The sequence below is a fragment of the Lynx canadensis genome, chromosome D4 (assembly GCF_007474595.2).
Source record: "Lynx canadensis isolate LIC74 chromosome D4, mLynCan4.pri.v2, whole genome shotgun sequence".
NCBI lineage: Eukaryota > Metazoa > Chordata > Mammalia > Carnivora > Felidae > Lynx > Lynx canadensis.
The window spans coordinates 87,409,358-87,436,821 of NC_044315.2; the positions used below are offsets into that span (position 1 = coordinate 87,409,358).

General features: G+C 56.0%; 1 protein-coding gene across 3 annotated transcripts; it reads left to right on the plus strand.

The window, feature by feature from the left end:
* Positions 1–27,464, plus strand: MIGA2 (mitoguardin 2). 3 transcript variants are annotated; one of them, XM_030293435.1, is made up of 16 exons: positions 1–74; positions 2,794–3,033; positions 3,645–3,855; positions 6,247–6,359; positions 7,521–7,638; positions 8,037–8,173; positions 14,419–14,536; positions 16,500–16,600; positions 17,200–17,315; positions 18,490–18,562; positions 18,756–18,842; positions 23,088–23,186; positions 23,493–23,627; positions 24,361–24,414; positions 25,183–25,299; positions 25,525–27,464. In XM_030293435.1, exons 2-16 carry the CDS (start codon positions 2,938–2,940, stop codon positions 25,729–25,731), a joined length of 1,782 nt encoding a protein of 593 aa, XP_030149295.1. In that variant the 5' UTR covers positions 1–74; positions 2,794–2,937; the 3' UTR covers positions 25,732–27,464. The 3 variants fall into 3 exon arrangements, with proteins under 3 accessions (XP_030149295.1, XP_032451453.1, XP_032451452.1); XM_032595561.1 differs by lacking the exon at positions 1–74 and adding an exon at positions 144–279; XM_032595562.1 differs by lacking the exons at positions 25,183–25,299; positions 25,525–27,464 and adding an exon at positions 24,667–25,140.

The window sequence follows — 27,464 nt, forward strand, 5'->3', positions numbered from 1 at the left end:
CGCGGTGTCCTCGAGGTTGGTTGCGCGGGCGCTGGAGAAGGAGACGCTGCCCTTCCGCAGCGATGGGATCCTGGGTGAGTGGCGGCTTTGGTTGAGCCCGCCCGGCGGGCGTCGCGGCAGGGCCTGGGACGGAGGCTTGCAGCTGGCGGGAACCGGGTCTGAGCAAAAGACTGGGTGGGAGCGCAGGTGTCCGGGCTCAGCCGGACTAGAAGGGCCCGGGTTGGAATGAGCGGGTACCCGGGCCGTGGGCGTCGCGAGAGGTGGAACGGAAGGTACCAGGTCAGTGAGGAGATGCCCGGGCCTGGAACGTTGCCGGGGCGCGGGAACCCGAACCTGGGCTGGGAAAAGAAGGTGCGCCGGCCGAGGTGTCGCCGGTGGGCATCTGGACGACCCTCAAGGATATTCCGGGGGTCGGGTAAGAGGGGAGGGGGCCTGAACTGTGGCTGCGCAGGGTGATAACCAAGATGAAATGAACAGACCCTGAAGAAGGGGATGTTGCTGAGGCCCAGTGTGGGAGTGGCCCGTGCCTAGCGCCCAGCTTGGTCAGACTTGTAAGCTACCTAATGTGGAATGAAGAGAGACTGGGCAGAGGGTGGTTCAGAGGAATGCCTGGGTCCGGGACATTGATGGGGTCAAGGAGGAAAGGCGGGATGCTCAGGCCAGAGTCATTAATGGGGTTGCCCACTTCAAGGGAGGAGGTGCCCCTGCGCAAGATGTGGGCATCCGGGCTGAGGGTGTTGTAAGTGCCACAGTGGCGGTAGAATGAGGATGTTTATGTCCAAGGTTATAGAGTGACTTGTCCAGGTAGGAATGGCATTGGAAATATGCAAGGGTGGGGAGCATTGCTACAGGCTGTCATAGAGAAGAGGAGGCTTCTCCTGGGTTGTGTCGGGGGTGAATAGGGCACAGTTGAGCTGAGTCTGTGGATCCGTCCCTGGAGCAAAGCAGGCTTGGGGGCCCCTGTTGTCACCTTGCACGTGCGACTCTTCTTCTCGTTTGGGACAGCTGAGGCTGCTCTTGACTTTCCTGCAGGCAAACACCTGGCCTCCCAGGCTTCTCTCACTCCTGGAGCATGTGTTCAGGCTCACTGTTGTTACTCCTTGTGGGCTCTTCTCGCTTGCGCCCCGAAATCTTTCAGGTGTGGCATGGAGAGGGAGGTGGCAGTTGTAGTGGACGGCTCAGGGGAAACACCAGAGCTTTGGGATCCTTTGCAGCTGAGGTCACACCCCAGCTTGGTCAGTTAGCGAGGTCGGTCAGGCCGCTTGCCTCTCATGGCCTCAGTTTTCCCATCATAAGCAATGGGCGTCTGTGAGTGACTAGACTCACAGGCCACCGCTTTCCAGGGAGCGCCTGTTCCAAGCCTGGCCTACGGTAGTAAGCGCTTGGGAAATAGTAGCTACTGATCCCCCGGTGTTCTGGTGTTTTCGTCTCCCCTGCTCCTAGGTCCAGGCCAGGTTGGGGGAGCGGGGGAAGAGAGGGCTGGTTTGTGATATTAACCTGGGCCCCGACCTCTGGAGGTTGCATAGCTCAATTTGCAGCTAAGCAAATTGCAGCTAAGCAAATTAAGCCTCGCAGCCTTGACGACATGACCGTTTCCTTGGTCCTAGTCTGTGCCTTTGCTTGCCGCCCCCTCATGCACACAGCCGAGCGCCAGAGTTAGACTGGTGGGATCGTCCATCCTTCGTCCATCCTTCCCGCTCACTGGGGATAAACGGTTTCTTGTGCCGTTCCAGTGATTTTGGCTGCCATCCCAGGTTGATGGGGTCTGTCCTGGCCTGTGTATTCCTTCCGCTTGAGGTCCCGGGAGACCTTGAAGGCATCCTTGGTCTTTGTCGGGGGGGGGGGGGGGGGGGGGGGGGAGGGGGGGAGGGGCGGGGAGCACTCTGCAGGATCTTGGAGACTGGGCAAAGTGTGCTTAAGATGCTTATGCTTATTCGCTGGCTTGGGATGGGGCAGGGGGGGTACCCAGGGGGTCTCAGAAGGCCCCAGGGGAATGTTGCCCCGGTAGTGTGTGGTCCTGCGGCTTCCAGCTCCATGTCGGATTTAGCTAAAGGGTTCTATTGAGCCCAGAGTCTAAAGTCCAGTAGATCTTGGCCCAAGTCCACATTACCCCATACTAGCTGTATGACCATGGACTCTTGACTTAACCACTCTGATCCTCACATTCCTCATTGGAAATTGGCAAAGATGGGGTGGTGGGGGGGGCGGCTAGCTAGCATCTCCTTCACAGAGTTGTAACGATTCAGTGAACTAACATACACACATAAAGAGCTCAGCACAAAGGGCACACGTCACGTGTAGGAGCTGTTGTTATTTGAGGAAATACCCTGCTTGTTCTCATAATACAGCCCGCAGGAAATAAAAACATTCTTGGTTTTGCGGGAGATGAAAAAGGTATAATGATTCCCAGTCAGGGGCATGACCCTTTGTCAGGTGGCTTGAATGTCAGGTGGCTTGACATTTTTGTTTACCCGATGGACCGCGGGGTTTGAAACGATGGTGAAAGTGTGGCGTAAAGCCCCAGGATTGAGGGTGACTGTCCCATCTCCCAGGCCTTGGGTCCGTTCTTGGGCCAACATGCCAGTGCTGCTGTCCTCTGCTCCTAGGACTCAGGGCGGGCAGAGGGTCTGTGGGGCATTTGCTGGTGGGCGCAGAAGATAGGGGCCCGATTCTGGGCCTGGAATTGCACTGGTAGGCTTTGCGCCCACCTCATCCCGCAGGACACTCTTAGGGGCATTTCGTTGTGTTCACGTGAGCGTTTCACTGTGTCTAACTTGGTCATTTGTCTCTCAGCTCTGTGGAAGGACCCTCTGGTATGTGCATTTCTGTCTTTCTGAGGCGTGGACGGTGCCTGGGACCCAGCCAGCAGCCAGTTGAAGACGTTCTTCTTGGAAGCTCTTGGACCCGACGGCTCTTGCCCAGGGTGCTGGTCCTGCCATGGCGTTCCGGAGGACCGAGGGCATGTCCGTGATCCAGGCCCTGGCCATGACGGTGGCCGAGATCCCTGTGTTCCTGTACACGACATTCGGGCAGGTAAAGGTTGGGGCGGGGGGTTGTGGTCCTGCCTTTACCCCTCTGGTCTCCAAAACACTGAGGCCCTCATCTCAGGGTCCCTAGCATTTGGGAAAGCTTCTCCCTCATTGTTGCTACCCCAGGTTTCTGGGGTCTCCTGTTTCAGCACAGCAAGAAGGACTAGGTTAGGAGTCTGGAGCCCCAAGCCCGCTCTTCACCCTAGGGCTGTATGAGCACTTGACCTCAGTTTTTCAGTCTATAAGAGGGGTCAGTGATGCCCTCTCTGCCAACCTCAAATGTCTGTCACTGACCAGGTCTTTTGACACTTCCTTAAAGCCACTGCAGCTGTTAGGATCATGACCCGTGGAGTTAGGGACACCTCCTGGACCCCAGATGTGATCCCTGTGGCCTTGTCATTTTGCTGTCCCCAGTTCCCCCTCTTTACATCTCCGTGGTCCACGTTTCAGAAGTCCTGGCCAGGTCCCTCCCCTTGGGGCGACTGCCTCTCTATCATTCCTGGTCAGCAAACAGTTCCTGAGTGCCTGAGGCACCCTCTACCCCTCGGGTGCTCCCCAGAGCAGCTCTGCCTGCCACGGAGCTCTGGGCCCCGCCGCCTCCCTCTCTTCCTGCAGTCTGCGTTCTCCCAGCTACGGTTGACTCCAGGCCTGCGGAAGGTTCTTTTTGCCACAGCCCTGGGGACTGTGGCCCTGGCCCTGGCCGCCCACCAGCTAAAAAGGCGACGGCGGAGGAAGAAGCAGGTCGGCCCGGAGATCGGAGGCGCACATCTGGGCACGGTGCCCCTCCCCATCCTCATGGCCAGGAAGGTGCCGTCGGTGAAGAAAGGTAGGTGTGAGGCAGTGGGGGAGGGCCTGACCTAGAGTCAAGTCCCGGCTGGGCCCCACGTTCGCTGTTGGATCTTGGGCTAGTGACGTCCCGCCTCCAAGCTGATCTCCCCTCGTCTGTGAAGCAGGGATGGCAATAGACCCTTCCCTGAGTCGCCTTAAGGATTTGGTGGGTGATGCGCCCGGGCGCACATGTCCTGTCGGCGGTTGTTCTTAGTATCTGAGGACCCTTTGGGAGCACCTGGGGGTCCAGAGGGGGCTGGTGGCACGCAGCCCAGGGAGGGAAGTCCCTGGCGTGGGAGCAAGAAGGGCCATGTGCTTTCAGAGCCATATGGTATTCTGTCCCCCCCCCCCCCTTTTAAAAGTTAAGGTTGACTCTGTATACAGTAAGTTCACCCTTTTTAGTGTGCAGTTTTTTGTTTTTTTTTTTTTTAAGTTTATTAATTTATTTAGAGAGAGAATCCCAAGCAGGCCCTGCGATATCAGCGTGGAGCCTGAGGCGGGGCTCGATTTCCCGAACCGAGAGATTCAGGAGCAGAAAGCAAGAGTCAGACGCTTAAACCTGGGCGCCTCTTTAGCATACAATTCTTCACGTAATTTTGTGTAACACCCGTAGCCGTGCTCTCAATCCCCACCCGCCATGACCCTCGCGGTCAGCCCTTCTCCTCTAACCCAGCCCCTGCCTGGTAGCCTCTGAACTGTTTTGTGTGTGCTGCTGTGGCTTTCAAAGCCCTCGTGGCCCCTGTTTATCTTGTAACCCAGCAACCCAGCGTTGGCCATGACCTGAGTGTCCTGTGGCCCTCTTCCCAAGGCAGGAAGTTCTCACAGGCTCACATCTTGGGAGAAACCTGGCTTAAGAAGCAAAAAAAAAAAGAACCCCCCGAGGTGAAAATGATTTTTAGTTGTGAATTCTCATTGCAAAAGGGAAGTTTTCCCTTTGCAAGTGGAAAAACGAGTCTTTTGGCTAGTCTAGATTAGGACCTGAGAATTGCTGAGGAGGCTGGGTTTCTGGCTGGCACTGACCCCTGGGAAACCTGGAGCCGTTTCTGCGCCAGCCTCTCGCCTGCCCTGTACCACCAGCACCATCTCTGGTGTTATCTTATTATCCCCTCCCTACTTTTCTCACTGAAAATAATTTTGTGTGTGTGGGGGGGTGCCTCAGCTGGCTTAGTCGGTTAAGTGCAGGGCTTCAGCCCAGGTCGTGATCTAATGGCTCATGAGTTTGAGGCCCATATCGGGCTCTGTGCTGACAGCGGGGAGCCTGCTTGGGATCCTCTCCCTCTCTCTCTGCCCCTCCCCCACGCACTTGCATTGTCTCTCCAAATAGATAAACTCTTTTTTCTTTTCTTAATTTTTTTTTTTTTTTACGTTTATTTATTTTTGACAGAGACAGAATGTGAGCATGAGCTGGGAGGGGCAGAGAGAGAGGGAGACACAGAATCCAAAGCAGGCACCAGGCTCCGAGCCGTCAGCACAGAGCCCGACACGGGGCTCGAACTCACGAGCTGTGAGATCATGACCTGGGCCGAAGTCGGACGCTTAACCGACTGAGCCACCCAGGCACCCCAAAATAGATAAACTTTTAAAAAAACCTATTAAAAATGTTTTCCTATGTGTGTATTAAAAAAGATATTTTTGATGTTCATTTTTGAGAGAGCGAGAGAGAGAGAGAGAGACAGAGTGCAGGAGGGGGAGGGCTAGAGAGAGGGAGACACAGCATCTGAAGCAGGCTCCGGGCTCTGAGCCGACAACACAGAGCCCGACGCAAGCGGGGCTCGAACTCACAAACTGCAAGATTGTGACCTGAGCCAAAGTCAGACGCTCAACCCACTGAGCCACCTAGCTACCCCGGGGCACCTGGGTGGCTCAGTGAGTCGAGCGTCTGACTTTGGCTCAGGTCATGATCTCGGGTTCGTTACTTTGAGCTCCACATCGGACTCGCTGCTGTCAGCCTGATAGCACAGAGCCTGCTTCGGATCCTCTGTCTCCCTCTCTTTGCTTCTCCCCCCGCTTGTGCTCCCCGCCTCCCCCCCAAAAAAAGTCATTGTCTCAAATTCTTCTTGGAAGGAGAAGAATTCCAAATCAGTTAGTCAGCGACACAGGGGAAACTGAGTGAGGAGGAGTTGGGGAAGTTGTCAGTCCTCATTCTCAGACTTACCTGGCCTTCTGGGCCAGGCCCTGCACTGGGTGACAGGGACATGGCAGTGAGCAGGATGACATGCACGGGTGTAGCACTGTGCTAGGTGCGTGCACTAGGCAGCCGTCACCCTGCCTTAGAAGGGTGGGGAGTCCAGGCTCCCAGGTGAGGGAGAGGATCGCCTGGAGGTGGGAACAGCCTGTGCACAGCCTCGGGTCAAAGCCTGCGTGACCCTTGCCCTCCTGTTCCTCACAGGCTACGCCAGCCGGAGGATGCAGAGCCCCAGCAGCAAGAGCAACGACACTCTGAGTGGCATTTCCTCCATCGAGCCCAGCAAGCGCTCGGGCTCCTCCCACAGCCTGGCTTCGGTAACTACCTGGGGGAGGGCACCAGGGGTTCTGGGCTCAGTCCCTGGCACAGAATAGGCCCTAGTTGCTGTCCTCGGGGAGCTTACAGACTGGTGGCAAGACAGGAGAAGAGATTTCATTTGGTCTCTTCGTTCATTCATTCATTCATTCATTCATTCGCTCGTCCATCCATGCAGGCTTTCAAAAAAAATTTTTTTTAGTGTTTATTTATTTTAGAGAGAGACAGAGACAGAATGCAAGTGGGTGAGGGGCAGAGAACAGACAGGGAGACGCAGAATCCGAAGAAGGCTCCAGGCTCCAGGCTGTCAGCACAGAGCCCGACGCAGGGCTTGAACCCACGAACCGTGAGATCATGACCTGAGCTGAAGTCGGACGCTTAACCGACTGAGCCACCCAGGCGCCCCATCCATGCAGGCTTTCAGAGACTGTCACTGATCACTTACTGAGTGCCAGGCATTGGCGAGAGAAAGGTGGATAGGTGCAGAAGAGAGGTTTGTGGTCTTGTGGGGGAAGATACTGGTCTATGAACATTCATTCATTCATTCATTCATTCATTCATCAGGCACCAAGCAGGCATTTGTTTTATGCTGGGGACTCTGCTGAGGATATAGAGATCAGTGAGATACAGGGCGTATTTTCTCCTGGAGAGTGGCTCTGGGCTCATTTGCTCATCTCTTTACCCATCCATTCAGCAAGCTCTGAGCTGGGCTCTGCCCTGGGGACTCAGGGGTGACCAAGAAATAGCTCTTGGCCTGGAGGAGCCCACGTCCTGGCAGGGCAAGAAATTGTGGCGAGTGTGGGCTCTGCCCCACCCTGTGCGTGGTGGGTGCTCCCTCAGTCTTCCTAGTCCTCCCAGTACAGAACCCCAGAGCAGGGAATGGACCCAGCGCGGCTTTTGTTGGAGGCTGCTGGTTCCCGGGCCGGGCGTTGGCCTCCATTTCCTCCCACTTCTACATCTTGTGTAAGGGGCCGTCAGGGGCTGAGAGTTGGTGGAAGCAGGCCGTGCTGAGGGTTTGGCCGCCGTGCCAGGGGCCGGCTTTGGGGACGGTCTTCGGAGAGGGTGTGCAACGTGATCAGGCGGTGGGAGGGGCTCGGGTCCTATGAAGAGCCTGGGAGGGCCTTACCCCTTGCCCTCGGGTCCTTGTGCTGCTTGGTGCCCAGATGGTAGCAGTGAACTCATCCAGCCCCACGGCTGCGTGCTCAGGACCATGGGATGCCAGAGGGATGGAAGAGTCTGTGACTGCCGGTGACGGCGATGCGGAGAGTCTCTACATGCAGGGTATGGGGCCAAGAGGCCAGCCTTGGGGGCTCTCCTGGAGCAGAGTCGGGGGAAGAATGGTCTCCTCTCGGGAGCCCAGGCTGGGCTCAGAACACTTTTCCGGGTGCCGCTTTGCAACCCCGCTCCTGGACGCCCAAACCCTCATTCAGGGCTGTTCAGCCATTTCTGGACAGGGGACAGTCTCCAGGAACAACCCTGGTCCGAACGGAGGCCTGTCACCTGAGCCACGGTGGAAAAGTGATCAGGGCCGGGCTCATAGAGTCTTGCCCGTTTTTGTCCTTTGGGGGTCCTCCCGCCTCCTTGGTCTCCTGAGCCCCCTCCCGAGTGACACTGCGTGGGGCCCAGCTGTTCTCCGCCACTGAGGTCGGACTCTCGCTTCTCTTCCTGCCCGGGCTCAGGCATGGAGCTGTTCGAGGAGGCTCTACAGAAGTGGGAGCAGGCGCTGAGCGTGGGGCAGAGAGGGGACAGCAGCAGCACCCCCACGCCGGGGGACAGCCTGCGGAACCCCGAGACTGCTTCGGAGGTGCTGTCTGAGGTAGGTGGTCCTCTCCTGTGTCTTTCTGAGCTCCCAGCCGTGGAGGAGGTCGGTGGGGGGGTTGGAGCGGCAGCCAGCCGCGGGAGGCAGGGTGGCAGCCTAGCCTTGTGCCAGGCAGTCGCTTGTCCTGGGTGGGAGTTTTCCCCCCGACCAGGGTGTCGATCCAGCCAGGTCACATACTCAACGTGACGTGCCTAGCACATGCCCGACGCTTAGGAATTGCCCAGTAATCCATGGTGATGATCACACCCCAATCCCCACTATGTGAGGAAAAGGGGCATTTTATGAAGGACTGGGGGGAAAAGTAGCCTGCGTTCGATTGAGTGGATCACACAGCCTGTGTCCTGTCTTTTCTTTACATGGTGTGTTTGGCACTGTTAGTATTTCTGTCTTTCTTTTTTTTTTTAATGTTTATTTTTGAGACAGACGGAGTGTGAGTGGGGGAGGGGCGGAGAGCGAGAGGGAGACACAGAATCTGAAACAGGCTCCAGGCTCTGAGCTGTCAGCACAGAGCCCGACGCGGGGCTCGAACCCACAAACCGCGAGATCATGACCTGAGCCGAAGTCGGACGCTTCACCGACTGAGCCGCCCAGGTGCCCCAGTCAGTATTTATTTCAATGTCAGAAAGGAGATAGTAAGAAAGCTAAAATAAAAAATTTTGGCGTAAAGCATAGCAAACACACCTCTTGGGATAGGTGTTTACTGAAGCGTTATCTTGTAACAGTTAAAGACCAGGAAAAAAAAAAAGGAAACTATCTACATGTCAAATCAATAGTGGTCCAGAGTAGGGGCGCCCGGGTGGCTCAGGTCGTGATCTCGCGGTTCATGATTTCGAGCCCTGCGTCCAGCACGGCACTGACAGCTCGGAACCCGGAGCCTCCTTTGATCCTGTGTCTCCCTCTCTCTCTCTGCCCCTCCGCTGCTCGCACTCTGTCTTCCTCTCTCAAAAGTAAATCAACGTTTAAAAAAAAAAAATTAAAAAGTGGTTTGGAGTACCATGCAGACGTTAAAAGGCTGAGGACACTCTATATAGGCTGATAGGCTGCTGCCTCCACGATATGTCATTAAGTGAAAAAAGCAAGGTGTGGAATGTGTATAGCATGACCTGTGTGTGTCCATGTTGAAAAAGACACATATCCAGGGGCACCTGGGTGGCTCAGTCGGTTAAGCGTCTGACTCTTGGTTTTGGCTCAGGTCATGATCTCATGGTGTCGCGAGTTCGAGCCCCACATTGGGCTCTGTGCTGACAGTGCGGAGCCTGCTTGGGATTCTCTCCCCCGCCCCCCCCCCCCGCCCCTCTCTCACTCGAGCTGTCTTTGTCTCTCTCAAAATAAATAAATAAACTTAAAAAAAATTTTTTTTAAAGACATATCTATGTACATGTGTGCCAGTTGGTAACTGCTGGTATGCATGTGGATTTTTCCTTTCCTCTGGACAGATAACTCAGGAAATTATTAACTGTGGTCTGTGAGGAGAGGGTCTACAAGGAAAGGGGGGAAAGGGGTTTCATGTCACTTTATCATTTGTCTTTCCTGATTTCAAGCCTTGCTTATGGGGAGGGTTTGTATAGGCGATAGGATTGTGGACTGTTTAGTATTTTTTTAATGTTCATTTATTTATTTTGAGAGAGAGAGAGAGAGCATGAGCAGGGGAGGGGCAGAGAGAGAGAGAGAGAGAGAGAGAGAGAATCCCAAGCAGGCTCCGTGCTTTCAGTGTGGAGCCTGATGCAGGGCTCGAACTCATGAACCATGAGAGATCATGACCTGAGCCCAAATCAAGAGTCTGGACCCTTAACCGACCGAGCCACCCAGGCGCCCATGGACTGTTGTTGAGTCTTTGTACTTTTCTGTATTTAAACGACAACAACAACGACAAACCTATGAGCTCCTGTCCTCTGCTGGGGCGAGGACAAAGCGGGGGCTCTTTGGGGAGCAGTCTGACAGTCTCTGGAGGGTCAGTCAGGGTCTAGCCAGGAAACGGAAGCAACTTCGGGTGTTAAAAAGGGAGGTTAGCCCAGGGAATTACGCAGGTGGCCCAGGTGAGGGAGGAGCCGAGAGCTTTCGGGCTGGAGGGGGTGTGCCCAGAGCGCAGGAGCCACAGAACCCAGAACCATGGAGGGGGCTTACCAGCAGGGGTCACCCCGTTTGGGCAGGGTGGGGCAGAGATACGGTGTGAGTCAGGACTGGGAGAGGAGTTTCTCTGCCCATTGCCCCACTCCACACCTCCTCCACCTGCGCCTTGGTTGGCCATGAGCCAGTTGGCAGGGGAGCCTGGGAAATAGTTTGAAGTATAAGGATGAGGACATGCCTGGCACCGGCTGAAGGTGTGGTGCCCTCTTCTCTAGCTAGGGACATTGGCTCAGAGGCCTGCCACATAAAAGGAGCAGTGTCGCTACAGGAACATCAGAGAAAGTCCCCGGGGGGGGTGACAAAGCCTCTGGTGCCCAAGGGCAGAGCTGCACCAGGTCACCTCTGCCTGTGGCGGCTGATGGACACCTGCAGGACTCTGTCAGGTCGTGGAAGGGAAGGGAGGCAGTTTTAGTTCCAAAATGGTATTGATTGCTAAGACTGCATCTGAACATTCTAGAACTTTCATCGTCTTCTTCCTGAAAGCGATGAAGAATTCCCTAAAGAATAGTGAAAACGATAGGAATGGAAAAGAGTGGGGGGAAAAAATGCCCAGTGTTTGATGCGCAGCTCGTGTTGTGTCACTTGGGCAGAGGCCTTCCGCCTCCCTGCGTGCTGAGGCCCTCGGCGGGATGCCACTGCCAGCCGTAGGACCCCGGCGCACAGTAGTTGCTCAAGAAATGATCTTTAGTGTCAGTATATTGATGCCTATGACCCTCCATCCAGACATAACCACTTGGTATCCTTCCAGGAGGTTTTCTGTGCTAAAGAATTTTTAATAGGTTTCTTAGATTCGTATCCCATACGATTCATTTCCATCCAGTTCCATTTTGAATTGTGTAATTCATTGGCTTTTAGTATATGGAGGGCTGTGTGGTTATCACCACAATGAGCTCTAGAACATTTTCATCATTTCCCCAAGGAATCCCATGTACTTCGTCAGACCCCCTCCGTCCCTTTGTGCCCCCCAGTCCTAGGCAGCCACTCATCTACTTTTCCTCTCTATAGATTTACCTGTTCTGGACATTTCTATAAACGGGAGTCATGCAATTAGTAGCCTTTATGATTGGCTTCTTTCCTATGGCATATTTTTTTTAAGGTTCACTCTAATAACTTGGATCACTACTTCATTTCTGTTTATTGCTGAGTAATATTCAATTGTATAGATGTACCACATTTTATTTATCCATTCATCCGTTGATGGGCATTTGGGTTTTTGTGGGGTTTTTTTTTTGATGTTTATTTTTGAGAGAGGGAGAGTCAGAGCGTGAGCGGGAGAGGGGCAGAGAGAGAGAGGGAGACACAGAATCCGAAGCAGGCTCCAGGCTCTGAGCTGTCAGCACAGAGCCCGACTCAGGGCTCGAACTTACCAACCGCGAGATCATGACCTGAGCCAAAGTCGGACGCTCAACAGAGCCGAGCCCCTGGGTTGTTTTTACTCTGTGGCTCTCCGGAGGAACGCTGTTATGACCATTTGTGTGCAGGTTTTTGTGTGAGCACGAGATTTCAACTCTCTTGGGTGTGTACCTAGGAGTGGAGTTGCTGGGTGCTGTGGTAACACTACGTTTGACATTTTGAGGACCCTCCAGCCTGTTTTCCGTAACGTGCCATGTTACGTTCCCATCAGCAGTGTAGGCGGGTTCTGATTTCTCCATGTCCTCACCAACACTCCTTTTTGCGTCTTTCTGGTTCTAGGCCTCCTAGTGGGTATGAAATGGTTATCTCATTGTGGTTTTGATTTGCATTTCCCTGGGCTAACAGTGTGCTTATTGGCCATTTGTAGGTCTACGGAGAGATGTCTATTCGGATCCTTTGCTTTATTTTTAATTAGGCTATTTGTCTTTTTTTTTTTTTTAATTCAGTAATTTTATATATTACTCGGTGCTCATCATGTTAAGGGTACTGTTAATCCCCTTTATCCGTTTCCCTCCCCGCTGCCCTGGCAACCACCAGTTTGTTTCCTGTATTTAAGAGTTTGTTTTTTTGTTTGTGTCTTTTTTTTGCTTTGTTTCTTAAGTTCCACATATGAGTGAAATCACACGGTGTTCGTTTCTGTCTGACTTATGTCACTTAGCATTATATTTTCTAGATCCATCCATGTGTTGCAAATGGCAAGATTTCATTCTTTTTTATGGCTGAATAATACCCCATTGTATTTATATACCACATTTCCTTTTTTTTTTTTTTACGTTTATTTATTATTGAGAGACAGACACAGAGCATGAGCAGGGGAGGGGTAGAGAGAGGGGGAGACACAGAATCCGAAGCAGGCTCCAAGCTCTGAGCTGTCAGCACAGAGCCCGACGCGGGGCTCGAACTCACAAACTGCGAGATCGTGACCTGAGCCAAAGTCGGACAATTAACCAACTGAGCCACCCAGGCACCCTCGTAGACCACATCTTCTTTATCCATTCACCTGTGGATGGACACTTGGATTTACGATAGCCAACATACGGAAGCAATCCAAGTGTCTACCCATAGATGAATGGTTATATTTTTTTATTGACTTGTAAGGGCTCTTCATTCTAGATACAAGTCCCTCATCGGGGACAGGATCTGCAGATACTTTCTCCCATCCTGGGGATTGTCTTTTCACTTTCTTGATGGCATCCTTTGAAGCACAGAAGTTCTTAATTTCAATGAAGTTCAGCCTATGCTTTTTCTCTTGTCATTTGCGCTTTCGGTATGACCGTGACGGCAGAGAAACGCTCCCTAACCCGAGGCCACTTCGCAGAGAGAGAACTGGCAGGCCTCTTCCAGAGCTACAAGGCTCTGCCGGCCACGTTGTGCGGGGTCTGGTCCTCTCGGGGAGTTGGGCCAAGTGGACGGTGGGTCTGAGGTTCCCTGGGCTCTGCCGGGCTCTAGCTGGGCAGGCTGGGCCACTTAACCTCCCTTGAGTTTTCCTCCGTGAATCGGGGTCGTAGGCCCACCTGCCTTCAAGGATGCCGTGAGGCTGAGCAGCGAAGTGCCTGGTTCAGGGTGAGCACTCAGTGTAAGCAGCCATCTCCGTCATCGCCGTCCTCCTCTGAGCCCTTCCACCTCTGTCCCCAGGCGCCTGAGGCCAGAGCCGGCCCTCGTCTCCTCCCCAGAGTCCGGTTACCTGCGGTTATAGGATCTGGCAGCATTGGTGGGAAACAGAGCCAGGCCTGCCCGTGCCTGGCCCCTTGGTTGAGAAGCTTCTGGGGTCAAAGGAGTGGTGTTTCTTTCCACATACCAGCCTGGAGGCCAAGGGCAGCGGGGAGGTCACTGAGCCACAGGCTGCTGCCCCTCAGGTGCAGGACGTTCCCGAGCACACGCGGTTAGTAGTAACAGTGGAATTGGGAACTGTGGAATAGTGACTGTATTAGTGTTACTACACGTGTATATATATCAGATGTCTTACATGATGAGTATTATATTACAGCTTCCACATTGCGTGCATGTTGTGTATCGTATCACGATGATTGTTACAACAGCCAACACATACTGGTCATCACCACAGGCCAGTCTTGCGTGCAGGGCTTTGCATACCCTCTTTCCTTCAAGTTTTCCCTAAAATTCTAGGAAGTAGGTACTCTCATCTCAGTTGACAGATACGGAAACAGAGGCTTAGAATGAGGAGGTCGTCTACCCGAGGTCACGCCATTTGGAACTGGTGGTGCCGAGGACACAACCCAGGTCTGCTGGGGTCCAGAGCAGCCTTGTTCCGTGCGGAGCCATATAGCTCATTTCAAGTTTCCTAGAGACCACGCTCAAAAGCGGAAGGAAACCGGTAAAAATCACGTTGGTAATACATTTTCTGTGGTCTAGTACATCCAAAATATTGTCATCTCAACACGCGATCACTGTGGAACATCATGGAGATGTTTCAGAGGACTTTTGTTCGTTCGTTGGTGGGTTTCCGGCACTAAGTGTTTGATATCCGGCATGTGTTCCTACTTACGGCACATCTCCGTTGGGACAGGCCACATTTCAAGTCTCAGTCGCTCTGTGTGACTGGCCGGCCGCTGTGTTGGGCAGCTCAGGTCTAGATACGTACTCTCGCTGCCGGGCCCCAGAGCCTGCTCCCCTCCCCGCCATCATTGGTGAGGGAAGGGGCTGTTGGCCTGGGGAGTATCGAACCGTTGTTTTAATTGCAGCCAGAGTCACAGCGAAGGGAGTTTGCAGAGAAGCTGGAGTCCCTGCTGCACCGGGCCTACCACCTGCAGGAGGAGTTCGGGTCCACCTTCCCCTCCGACAGCGTGCTGCTGGACCTTGGTGAGCTGGCCCGGTACAGGCTGGGGTGGGATGGGGTGGGGGCAGGGTGGAGGTGGGAGGTGGCGAGAGACCGGGGTGTGGGCTCCCTCAGAGTCCTCAGAGCCTTTGGACTTCATTTGATCACTGCCTTATTGCATAGATGGGGCAACTGAGGCTTCAAGAGGCAGAGGCATTAGGGTGCCTGGGTGGCTCAGTCCGTTAAGCATCCGACTCTCGATTTTGGCTCAGGTCACGTTCTCTTGAGATCAAGCCCTGCATTGGGCTCTGTGCGGACAGCGCAGAACCTGCTTGGGATTCTCCCTCTCCTTTTTCTTCTGCTGCGCTCGTGTGTGCACGCTCTCTCTAAATAAACCGACTCAAAAGCAAGGTGAAGACTTACTGTGTATATTTAAAAAAAAAAAGAGGCATTCTTTTTTTAAGTTTTCATTTTTTTATTGAGAACGTTTTTTTCCTCCAAATTTTTATTGAAATTCTAGTTAGTTAACATATAGCGTAACTTTGGTTTTAGGAGTAGAATTTAGTGATTCTTCACTCTTATATGACACCCAGTGCTCATCACAACAAGTGCCCTAAAAGTTTTATTTTTATTTTATTTTATTTTTAAAGTTTAATTTTTTACTTAGAGAGAATGTGAGCAGGGAAGGAGCAGAGAGAGAGAATATCCCAAGCAGGCCCCACACTGTCAGTGCAGAGCCAGCCCGACGTGGATCTTGATCCCACGAACTGTGAGATCATGACCTGAGCCGAAGTCGAGAGCTGGGCGCTCAACTGACTGAGCCAGCCAGGTGCCCCTAAAGATTTCATTTTAAACTAATCCCCACACCCGACGTAGGGCTTGAACCCTGAGATCAAGAGTCACATGTGCTACTGACTGAACCAGCCAGGCGCCCCGGTGGCGGTCTTTTACACGTAGCAGACAGGAGCAGGGCTTGGTGTGGCCCTGGGAGTCCCTGGCCAGTGTGCTCTGCCCCATCCCCTCGGGAGCAGACCTTCAGGTGTGGATGTTGGCATCTCCCCTGACGGCTGCTCCAGGCTTTTGGTTTGAGCCCTCTTCTGTGGGCACCAGGTAGGCAGAAGGGATGGTTCATGTGGAGATTAGTTGAAAACAGGCCAAAGGGCCAAGGAAAAAGTCGTCTTATTGCCTACTCCTCTGAGGTACAAGTACATGATGTCGCCGAGAGGTCATGAAGATGTTGAGCCAGACGGCCATCGTTCTCCTGGTGCCCGCCGTGTGTCAGACCGCACGCAGTGAGCGGGCCCCAGGACCCTTCTCTGGGTGCTGTCAGCCCCGAGGGGGTGTATCAGACTCCCGTGTCCGGCCCCTCAGCTCTGCCAGCGGCGACGCGGGCCTGGCAAGGGCTGGCTACCTCGACATACACCGCCATGGCCTGTCTCCAAGTGGCTTTGCCTGAGGAGGAACCCTGCCCCCTGTGGCCTCCCCATGTGGCAGAGGAGGCTGGTGGGGCCATTAGGGCCACGGTCTCTGCTTATTTGAGAGACCTTTCCTCAGAGCCCTTGAAGGTCCGGACCCCTGCAGGCCTTGCGTGGGTGGGGCTGGCAATGCCAGGTGGTCCGTGGACTCCCTTGAGTTCTGACCAGTGGCTAAGTTTCAGTTTGTCAGAAGGGGGAGTCTCCTTGCTCGGGGCCGCACAGTACAGCGGAGCCTGCCCGTGCAGAGCTCAGGGGCCATCGGGCCCAGGGTGCGGCTGCATGGCCCCCTCAGCAGCCTCGTTCCGCACCTAACCGCGCCCACCTCCAAGGATGGCGTACCGTTGAAAGAAGCGATTCATTTGAGGCCGTGAGCCCAGAATCTTCACGCGCGAGTGTTCCGTAAATAGGAGCTGCGCGGTCAGTAGCGGCATCTGGCCCGGAATCGCGTGTTGGTAGCTGGGCACGTGCGCATTCCAAAAAGCCCGGTGATTTCGGACTCTCAGCTCAGCCCTTCTCTTCCTGCTTTTCCCAGAGAGGACCCTCATGCTCCCCTTGACAGAGGGCTCCCTGCATCTACGGGCGGACGATGAAGACAGCCTGACCTCTGAGGATTCCTTCTTCTCTGCCACAGAGGTGACCTGGCACGGGGTGGATGGGCAGAGAGGGAGGACGGGGTGGAGTGAAGTCCAGGCCCCTGTGTGAACTCTCACCGTGAGCACTGGGTCACGGGAAAGCGAAGGCATTTCCTCTGACAGGGGCGGAACTTGGCAGTTACCAAGCGCGGCTCCCTGGGGACTCCACGCACTTGCTGGGGACAGGGGAGCCTGCGAAGCTGGGGTCATAGGTCCTGTGGGTGAGGGCAGGGGTCTCCACCCCCATGGCTCCAGCCCACACTGACCTCTCCCTTCTTAGACTGCATGCCTGTTGCTTGGCGTTAGTCTCCTGTCACGGCCACACGTGTCAGGCCCAGCTGTCCTGCCCGGGGGAGTGTGGGGGGGTGGTGAAAGTGTGGGCACCTGTCCAGCAGATGGTCCCTTTGGGAAGGGCTCCTGGAGATGGGGATGCTGAGGACTGAAATCTAGGCCTCTGGCCTCTTGGCTCATTGTTCCCTCTGGCATCCCCTCTGAGATGTTGGCCCTCGGGTGTCCCCTGGGCAGGCACCCTCACCCGCTGGGATGCGGTCGACAGAGGCTTTGACACGACCTTCCTCTTCCTGCACACCCTCCCCCCAGCTCTTTGAGTCCCTGCAGGTGGGAGATTACTCGATCCCGCTCTCCAGGCCGGCCGCCGCTTACGAGGAGGCTTTGCAACTGGTGAAGGAGGGGAAGGTGCCCTGCCGGACCCTCAGGTGAGCGTGTGTGGAAGGAGGCGGGGGGTTGGGGGGTGGGCAGGGGGCAGGTGGGTGCACCTTGTCCCCCTCGGAGGCCGGAGAAGCCAGCCAGCAGTGCTTGGTGAGGACTCAGCTGGACAGGCTGGCCGAGGGCCACGGTGCTCCTGGCCCAGACGCGGAGGGCTGAGGACGGCCTTAGGTTCCGAGACAGACGGGCCCGAAACTAGCAACCACAGACCCGTGTAATTAGTGAGTTAACCATGATTTCTACTTCCGCGAAGTTGTCAGAGGGCTCTAGCCATTCTGTTAGTGGGCACTCTCTCTGAGCCCTGTGTCCCAAAGGAATCCGTCCTGGCAGCGGCCCCGAGGCCGGGCTCTGGGGACAGACCCGATCCTTGCCGGGTTCTGTCCCTTTGTCGCGCGTAGGACAGGTTGCCTAACCTCTCTTGGCCTCAGTTTTCGCATCTGTGGCATAATTCGGTTTCTTGTTCATCTTAAATTAGTTTTGCCACTTGATATGGAACTCAGAACTTGACTTTTGGCCGTGACTCCAGATTTAAGCATGTGCATTTGAAGTTCACTGACTGAGGGGCACCTGGGGGCTCAGTTAGTTAAGCTTCCGTCTCTTGATTTCGGCTCACTGTTCGTGAGTTCGAATCCCCTGCTTGGGATTGTCTCTCCCTCACTCTCCGCCCCTTCCCTGTGCTTGCGCACGTGTGCACACACACACTGTCTCTCTCTCTTTCTCTCAAAATAAATAAACTTTAAAAAGTTCACTGACCGAACATGGCTGGAAAGCCTGGTTGAAGCCTTAGTAAGGCGCATGAGGGTGGCCAGAATGGGCGGGAGCCCCCTGTCCTGGCACTCTGCCAGCTGGGACCTGCTTGGCCGTTCCAGTCCCCTGCCAGTGAGGGTCCCTTGCTGGCTGGGGCCTGAAGGAGGCCGAGGTCGGCCCGACTCCCAGTGTCCAGACCGGTCAGCTGTACTCAGTGCTCCTGAGGACATGTCCTCAGAGACCAGCTAGTCAGCCTCTTCCTTTGGTTTGGGGGCAGCCGAGCCCTAGAGGAGGGCAGGCACTTGGCCAAAGTCACGCTGCCTGGCTGAGGCGGGGCCACGCACGGCTCCACCCCGACCCCACAGGGGCGTCGCTGGACGGGGCCCAGGGGGTGTGACTGTGTGTGCTTCCCCACAGGACTGAGCTGCTGGGCTGCTACAGTGACCAGGACTTTCTGGCCAAGCTGCATTGTGTGCGGCAAGCCTTCGAGGTGGGTGTCGGGGACGCCTGGGGAGGACGAAGCTGGGGCTGGGGACAGTCAGGCGGGTCTGCCAGGCCTGCTCCCGCCCCTGGCTCCTGTGCACAGACAGAGTCACCTGCCTGGCCCATTATACTGACCTCTCCGCCAGCTTTGGGGGATTGCCAGCCCGACGGCTCGCTCCCCTCCGTTCCTCATTCCTTAGGGTCTTCTGGAAGACAAGAGCAACCAGCTTTTCTTCGGGGAGGTTGGCCGGCAGATGGTGACGGGCCTGATGACCAAGGCCGAGAAGGTAGCTTTTTTCAGGTTTTCTTCTCACCTTGTCTTTTTTATTTTTATTTTTGTAACTTTTATTTGGTTCTGTTAAAAAAAGAAAACAAAACCTAATCTGAAATCAAGCTGAGGAACTTTGACTTCATCCTGAAAGCTCTAGGGGAGTTTCCTGGAAAAGGCTTAGGGGGGTTTCCTGGGCTAATTTTTTTTTTTTTTTTTAATGTTTTTTTTTTTGAGACAGAGTGAGAGCACACATGCACGTGGGCTGGGGAGGGGTGTGTGGGGGAATTGCAGAAGATCCAAAGCAGGCTCTGAGCTGACAGCAGCGAGCCTGACGCGGAGCTCAAACCCACAAACCGCGAGATCATGACGTGAGCTGAAGTCAGACGCTTAAGCGACGAAGCCACCCAGGCGCCTTTCCTGTACTAATTTTTAAAAATATGGACCCGTCTTGCTTTAAAACAAAAATTTTTTTTAATGTTTATTTAATTTTTGAGAGAGACAGAGAGCAAGCAGGGGAGGAGTAGAGAGAGAGGGAGACACAGAATTGGAAGCAAGCTCCAGGTTCTGAGCTGTCAGCACAGAGCCTGACACGGGGCTCGAACTCACAGACCACGAGATCGTGACCTGAGCTAAAGTCGGCCGCTTAACCGATTGAGCCCCCCCCAGGCGCCCCAAAGACCTGTCTTGCTTTTTACCTGATGATACCATCACGCGGTTTTACACAATTTAGTGACTCTAAAATGCAAACCATCATCGGTCTCCGTGAGCCCCACCTGCCAGAGACCGAGGTGTTTCTCCTGCTCGGTTTCATGGACTGATAACCCTTGGACATGGTTGTTTAATTTCCAAAGCGCCCTGCAAACTGTTGGGCAGCTTTATTGTGTTGTGTAAGAGCGTATCTTGTCTATCTGTCCGTGTCAGCAGGTATGGTTACTTTTACTGATTGCGCAGTAGTCCGTCGGGAGGGCTGACTGTGGTTCGGCTGGTGCTCCAGTGGGTGGACGTTACGGTTGTGTCTGATGTTCCCCCGTCACACTGCTGTTCTAGTCTGTCTGTTATGGACCTCTTTAGGTACCTTTGGTTTTCCGTGGGGCAAAACCCAGATGTGGCAATCCCGTGTCTTGGGCCCAGTTAGAAGGGCTTCCCGGTGTGCTGTCTGAAACGCCTCAGCAACTTAATGACCGAAGCTCCTGCCGGCTGTGTAACAGTGCGTCTCCTTACGTCTTGGCCGATGCTGGGTCTCAGTGATCCTTTTAATCTGTTGTATCCATTCCTTCACATTTCTTCATTAATAAGGTTGCCTGAGTTGTCATGTTGATCGGTCCCTTGTTGGAGCAAAGCCCTTGAAAATGCCTCCCCCCACCCCCCAGGACTTTCACCTCACTGTCTGAGTAATGGTTCCCAAAACACGCCTCTGATCTCGTTACCCAACTGCCTGACGTGCTCCCTCGCTTCCGCTGCCTTTGAGGCCTTTGAAACTCGGAAGACCGAGTTTCGTTTTGTGACCGGCTGCCATGTGCACTTGGCCTCGTCCAGACCGAAGGGCTCAGGCTTTTAGCGTATAGGCTCTTCCAGACGTTCTCCCTGATCCGGGCCTTCGCATATGGCACAGGGTGGTCCCTAAACACCTGGAACACTGATCCTCGATGCTGTTGTTGTTAACTACTTTACCGTCGAATACGCACACGAGGGTATAAAAACAGATATCTAGGATTTAATGAAAAGATCAACCCCTGTGTGCCCAGCACCGAGGTTAGGAGGTGGAACTTACACCAGCATCTGGAAGCCCCCCTCACCCCCCCCCCTTCTTTGCTCTTCCTTGCTTCCCCATCTTCTAAGCCCCTGCTGGCCCGTCTGTCTCCTCAGGAGGACTCTGCCAAGAGCCCTTGGGCTCACCCCGCCAGCACACCCACCCTGCACCCCATTTGTGGGTTGCTCTTTGTCACTGCTCTGTGAGCTCCGTGAGGGCCAGGACCACAGCTGTCCCGGCACAGGTGTGCCCAGCCCCAGGGCCTGGCACGGGGCAGGTGCTCCATAAGGGTGCATAATTATTCTCCCAGCAGCCGCTGTTTACCCGGCAGCGGGCCCTGAGCTTTAGACACGTCTCTACCTCTAGTACCTCCTTTAGTCCTGACTACACTGTCCACTCAGCAGATGAGGAAACAGAGCCTGAGGAAGGAGAGGAACTTGTGCAGGTCTCTAAGTGTGGGAAGGCTAGAGTTGGCATTTGAACCCAGGTTGGCCTGACCCCAGTTGTGCCCTTGGCCTGTTCTCTGTGGGCTCCCAAGAGAGTGAAGACGCGGACAAGTAAAGGGTGGGCAGGTGAGGCTAAGGTGAGTGCCAGGAGCTTAGCAGATGGCCTGATCTCTGTGGCCGCTCCCTGCGAGGCCCAGGAGTACAGCTCTCCTCTTTCTGCCTCCGCTCGGGTGCGGGACGTAGGTTTGGTGAATGGCTGGTTAGCACTCTGGAGAGCGGAGCTCACCTATGCGGGGCCCTGGGACTGGAGCGGGAACCGACACAGCCCTGTTGGGTTGTCGCAGGCAGGCAGAGCTGGGAGGGTGCCAGTCCTGTGGACAGCACCCAGGCTCTAGACTTGAGAAGTCAGACCACTTCGTCACTGTGTGTCCATGGGCCAGACATGCACTCTCTCCAGTGTGAGTGGGTGTGCCCCAGGGACCTTGTAAGATGGTGTCAGACATGCTTGGCCAGCCCTTATCTTCATCATCCTCCTTTACGTATGAGGAAACTGAGGCTTCTGGAGGTTAAGTCGTGGTCAAGGCCATCCTAGCAAATTCTCTCTGAAACTTAACATAAATGGTTTTTCTATTTTTTTCTTTAAATGATTATAGAAATACTCATGCTCATTTTACAAAAACCCAACAGATACATAACAGCAAAAAGAAAAACCGTCCCCAACTCCACATGTTCACATTTTGGCGAACATCTGTCTGGTGGCTTCTCCACCCATAGTTCTTTTTTTTAAAAAATTTTTTTTTCAACGTTTATTTATTTTTTGGGGGACAGAGAGAGACAGAGCATGAACGGGGGAGGGGCAGAGAGAGAGGGAGACACAGAATCGGAAACAGGCTCCAGGCTCCGAGCCATCAGCCCAAAGCCCGACGCGGGGCTCGAACTCACGGACCGCGAGATCGTGACCTGGCTGAAGTGGGACGCTTAACCGACTGCGCCACCCAGGCGCCCCTCCACCCATAGTTCTTTTTTTAAAAAATTTTTTTTTTTCAACGTTTATTTATTTTTTGGGGGACAGAGAGAGACAGAGCATGAACGGGGGAGGGGCAGAGAGAGAGGGAGACACAGAATTGGAAACAGGCTCCAGGCTCTGAGCCATCAGCCCAGAGCCTGACGCGGGGCTCGAACTCCCGGACCGCGAGATCGTGACCTGGCTGAAGTCGGACGCTTAACCGACTGCGCCACCCAGGCGCCCCATACCCATAGTTCTTTATAAGGGGTGGCAACCTGCCTGTGCGGTCGTGTGTCAGCTCCACCCTGCCTGGCTCTTGGGCACATCACTGATCTCCCGCAGCCTCGGTATTCCTAACTAGAAAGTGGGTATACTGCTGGACCATTCCTCTTAAGACTGCACGAATTCGCTGAGTTGGCCCCTATCAGCACAGCCCCTGGCACGTCCCAGCCTTCCGTGTCCGTGGATGCACGTCCACGTGTGCACGTGGCGTCGCTAGCCCCAGCTCTGCCCCACAGCCCCAGAGAACGGAGAGCCCGTCCTGTGTGCCGGCAGCAGCAGGTCTCGTATGCTATTTATCGTTTAGGCCCAGGCACCAGGCTGGTTGTGTAACAAGCCGGAGCTCCCCGACTCCCCCAGAATCGGCCCGTGAGTGTGGGCCGCAGGTTCTCCCGTCTCACCAGTGGCAGCCGGGGTCGTGCAGATTGGAATGTTTGGCTGCTTGACTCAACCTCCTGTCCTCACGCATCTTTGCAAAGTGAGCTCATGGTGTCGTGCGCATCTGCCGGAAGGCACCTGGTACTCCGTCGTGAGCTGGTCTGAGACGTTGCAGGGCGCGCTGTTGTTGAACCTCTCCCAGACGTGGCCTGGTGTCTGCAGAGGCGCGTAGCGGTGGGTAGAGGACACTTCTTGCCGGGTGTCCTCCACGGCCGTTGCTCGGGGATAGGCCTCAGCCCTGCCTTGGCTCGTCCCCCATGCACAGGCCTGCCCTTGTGATCTAGTCCAAGTGAGTCTTAGAGCCTCTCTCATGACCAGAGTGGGTTGTGCTTCTCCCCACAGAGCCCCAAAGGCTTCCTGGAGAGTTACGAGGAGATGATGGGCTATGCCCTGCAGCCTGAGACCTGGGCCACCACGCGGCTGGAGCTGGAGGGCCGTGGGGTGAGTTGGTTTGTGCTGAGCCCCAGTGCCCTGGGGTCCCTTGCACCGAACATCCTTGAGCAGGGAAGGGATGCCTGTGCCGAGCTCTGCCTTGATTCTGAGGGTCTGAGGTGGCTCCATTGCTGTTGCCAGCGGGCCCAGGCTGCTGGGGAGATGGCCCCGGCTGTACCCCATTGCGGCCCAGGGATGCGCCCACTCACCTGTGTGTTCCCACCCAGGCCCCCACACACCCACGCCTCTCTGGACTCGGTCTTCCCGCCTGGACAGTGGCCCTGCAGCCTTCAGAGCATCCCTGCCCTCTCACAGGTGGTGTGCATGAGCTTCTTCGACATTGTGCTGGACTTCATACTCATGGACGCCTTCGAGGACCTGGAGAACCCCCCGTCCTCGGTGCTCGCTGTCCTGAGGAACCGCTGGCTGTCAGACAGCTTCAAGGAGACGGTGGGTGGCCGCCCTCCACATCCCGCACACGCTCCCGTCACCCACGCGTTGGCCTGGACCCTGCTTTCCTCCGTCCCTGGCTCTGGGCACCAAGGCTGGGCCCCCTACCCCCGCCATCAGGCAGCGGTCACCCTGCCGGGCAGGCTTCCCTCCCCCGCTCGATGTGGGGCTGTGGGCTGGGCAGACCAGCATCTGCGCTGGAGCAGCTTCCCAGGGGAGGCTGATGTTCTCTGCGCCCGTTTAGAACCCACGCAGTGGGGGGCATTTCCTTCTGCACTGTGGTCTCCCGTGGTGAATTCTGCTCCGTTTTAATGCACGTTATTAAGTCAAGTTAAGACATAGGAAGAAGGAAGGAACAGCAGGAGAGTGCAGGGCCCCTCAGGCAGCTGTGCTCCATGGCCTGGGGCTCGTCTTCTACCCGCAGTTTGTAGGCGGTGACCATGGACCCCCACGACCTCTGAATGAGGTGGAGGTGCTCGGCCATGGCCGTTTCACAGCGAAGGGAACTGCGACCCGGGGAAGATCAGCTGCTAGTTGAGGGGCCTGCGGCAGTAAGGGTTAGAGTCCAGGTCAGATTTAGGTGTGACTGGTTCCTAGTTGAGGGGAAGGAAGCAACAGAGCTCAGGCACCAGGCCCCCGCTTCCTGCTTGGGTTGGGGAGAGCTGGGATCAGGGAGGGACTGCAGGCCCGACCTGTCATTTGAAACCTGGGTGGGGTCCCATCTTTGATTTAGGCCCTGGCCACTGCTTGCTGGTCAGTCTTGAAAGCGAAGAGGAGACTGCTGATGGTGAGTGACCCTCGTGGGGCGGGGTGGGGCGGGGCCCCGGGGCGGGGTGGGGCGGGGCCCCCAGTGCTGCTGACCAATCTGCACAGCCTGAGCTGGGGGCGGGGCTGCTGGGGGCAGGGTGGGCGGGGCCCGGCAGAAGAATGCCCCCTCCCCCCCCAGGAGGTCCAGTTGAGCCCCCAGGCCCTGCTGTCCCTTCTGGCTTCTGTCACAGCACTGGCCACCTGTCCTGCCCTTTCTCTCTCCCTTTCCCAGGGGGACCTCGAAGGCACACATAGGTCCGCTTAATCTCTCCAGGACCCAGCACAGCGTGGGCCACCGGAAACTGTTGAAGGGCCCGCGGGGAAAGGGCATCCTTGAGGGAGGAAGGGCCCACAAGAGGGGTGGAGGCCGGCGTGGCGGAGGCGTCTGGGTGTGGCTGGCGGAGTCACCTCCCTCCCACCCACAGGCAGCTGGTATCTGTACTCCCAGGCAGCGCCGGGCGCTCTGACTGGGCCGTGATCTATCGCTCTCCTCTGCCAGCCAGGCCCTGCTGCCCAGCTGATACCAGCTGCCACTGCCGAGTACTCTGGGCACTTCTGGTGTGGAGCCCAGCCCGCCCCCTTCCTCGTGTAGTCCTCACAGCAGCCCCGAGGTTACCCCCCATTCTGCAGAGGTGAAAGCCCCTGTCACTTGCCCGGCGTCACCCAGCGAGCACGTGACTGAGCCAGGGCCCCCCCCCCCCCCCCCAGCTTGGCCGCGTCCCAGCCCTCAGCCTCACCACTTTTGCAGGTGCCTGATGGCTTCATCTCCCATTTCTACTCCGTATCGGAGCATGTAAGCCCCGTCCTAGCCTTTGGCTTCCTCGGACCCAAACCCCAGCTCGCTGAAGTCTGTGCTTTCTTCAAGGTAAATGGAGTGCGTGGCCTACCTGGGCTGCTCCCCGAAAAGGGGTGAGCGGGGGTGCCTGGGGGGAGCCTGGCCGACGTGGGTCCGGAGGAAGCACCAGGAGGGCGGGAGCCTGTGGACGGGTTGGGGGAGGGTCAAGGGGCTTTGGGTGGTCCAGAGGATGTCAGTGCGGGGGGCAGGGGGGCAGGGGCCGTGGCCGAGGCCCAACGCCAGCCCTCCCCCCAGCACCAGATCGTGCAGTACCTGAGGGACATGTTTGACCTGGACAATGTGCGCTACACTTCGGTGCCGGCGCTGGCAGACGACATCCTGCAGCTGTCCCGGCGCCGCAGCGAGATCCTGCTTGGCTACCTGGGGGCGCCGGTGGCCAGCAGCATTGGCCTGAACGGGGCGCTGCCCCGAGAGAACGGCCCCCCGGAGTTGCTCCAGTAGTGGCGGGTGGACGCTCGGGGAGGGGTGCTGCCTGGGTCTTGTCCACATGGCGATGGCAGTGAAAAGGCCGTCTCCTCCCCTCCTTAGGGTTGGTGTCGAAGGGCCTGGGTGTCCCTGGCTGTCAGCATCGGCAGAGCCTGGGCTTTGGTGGCCTAGGGCAATTGTCCCTGATCATCTGGGAATCCCTGCAAACTTCCTTGGAGAGGGTTGGAGCCCTGGGGGCCTGCCTGACTGCCCTCAGCTGTCCCTGGGCAAAGCAGCAGCTGGACCAGCGGCTTGTGGGGCCTGAGGGAGAGGAAGGTGGTCAGAGAGAGACATTGTTGTGAGGAGGGGTGGGACAGGCAGAGCCGGAGGGCTGCTGACGACGGGGCTGGGAAGGTAGAGGTGGAAGACGGGGTGGTGGGGCTCTGGTGAAGGCCACGGATGGCCTGAGCTAGAAGGGACCTGGGCTTTAGACCGTCTCTTGGTGCCCAGTGCCTGCTGGCCCCCACCCCTGCCACCACCCTAGAGACTTTGCAGCTCCAGATTGGGAGGGTGGGGGCCACAGAGTGCCTGGTGTGGGAGGGGTACCTTAGACGGGTGGCAGGCCTGGGCCATCCAAGGGTGGGACGGGGTGGGTCTGCTTTCCTTGTGCTCACGTCTGGGCAGGGACTGGGCCCTTGGCAAACCCAAGCAGGAAACCAGGATGCTGTCCTCTGACATTCCCTCGTCCTGCCAAAGACTGTCACTTCTCTTCCCCTTTGCCACCACCAAAGATGGAACAGGTGGGGCTGGTCCTCCCGCCCCACCCACCTGCCTCTGTGAGCCTGGAACCCCCTGGGTGGTGCTAGGGCTGAGCTGGAGGCTCTGACCAGGGTTCATCGCAGGCCTGTCACCTATGCTGCCGTCGGTGGCGGGCCCAGGGACCACATCGGGCGGGTCAGAGGATGTACAGGGCTGGACTGGCTCCCCTGCCCTCATTAGGACAAGAAACTTTGCCGGGCGCTTTGCCGTTGGCTCGACGCACAAACGCTCCAGCTGTGCATCGGCTGGTCCTCCAGCCGTCCCCACCTTGTCCCCACATCTGCAGGGTGCTGTGAGCCCTGCAGACTGACTTCACTCAGTGTTTTCACCGGAGGTGGGATGTTTTATTTATTGCCTTAACACTTTATTTTGTGATTCTGCCCCTTTCAGGCTGAGAGGCCTCCCAGAGAAACTGAGTTCTTCCTCCTTGTTCTCCGTACCCCGGAGGACTGGCTCCTCAGACCAGGGCCCCTCTCCCCCGAATGGCAAAGGGGTCCTGGGAGGGAGAGAGAAGGGAAATGGAGAGGGGCGGTGCGGATCCGGCCCATCACCTCCCTGCACGCTCGCTCCTGCTCCCCCAGGCTGGAGGACCCTGTGTTGAGCCAGGGCTCTGGCCCCAACCCCCCCCCCCCCTCTCTGAGGCTGGTGTCCAGGAAGGAGCAGCCTCCTGCATGGGAAGGCCCGGGGGGACCCTCCTCCCCTCCAGCCCCACATTCCGTTCATTTGCACTTCCCCTGCACTCTGAACGTCATCTTGAGCCTGGGCCCCCCCAGCTCCTCTGGTTTGCTCCCAGATCACTCAGAGTAGTGTTTTCATTTGTCTTTGTTTACACGTCCATGCACTGCCTCTGGCACTTGATTTGTTGCAGCTTCCAACTTTTGTATGGTAGAGCGTGTGTGCATCGACCTCAAGTCAAATAAATGATTTATTAAACAATGTCCTTCCACGTT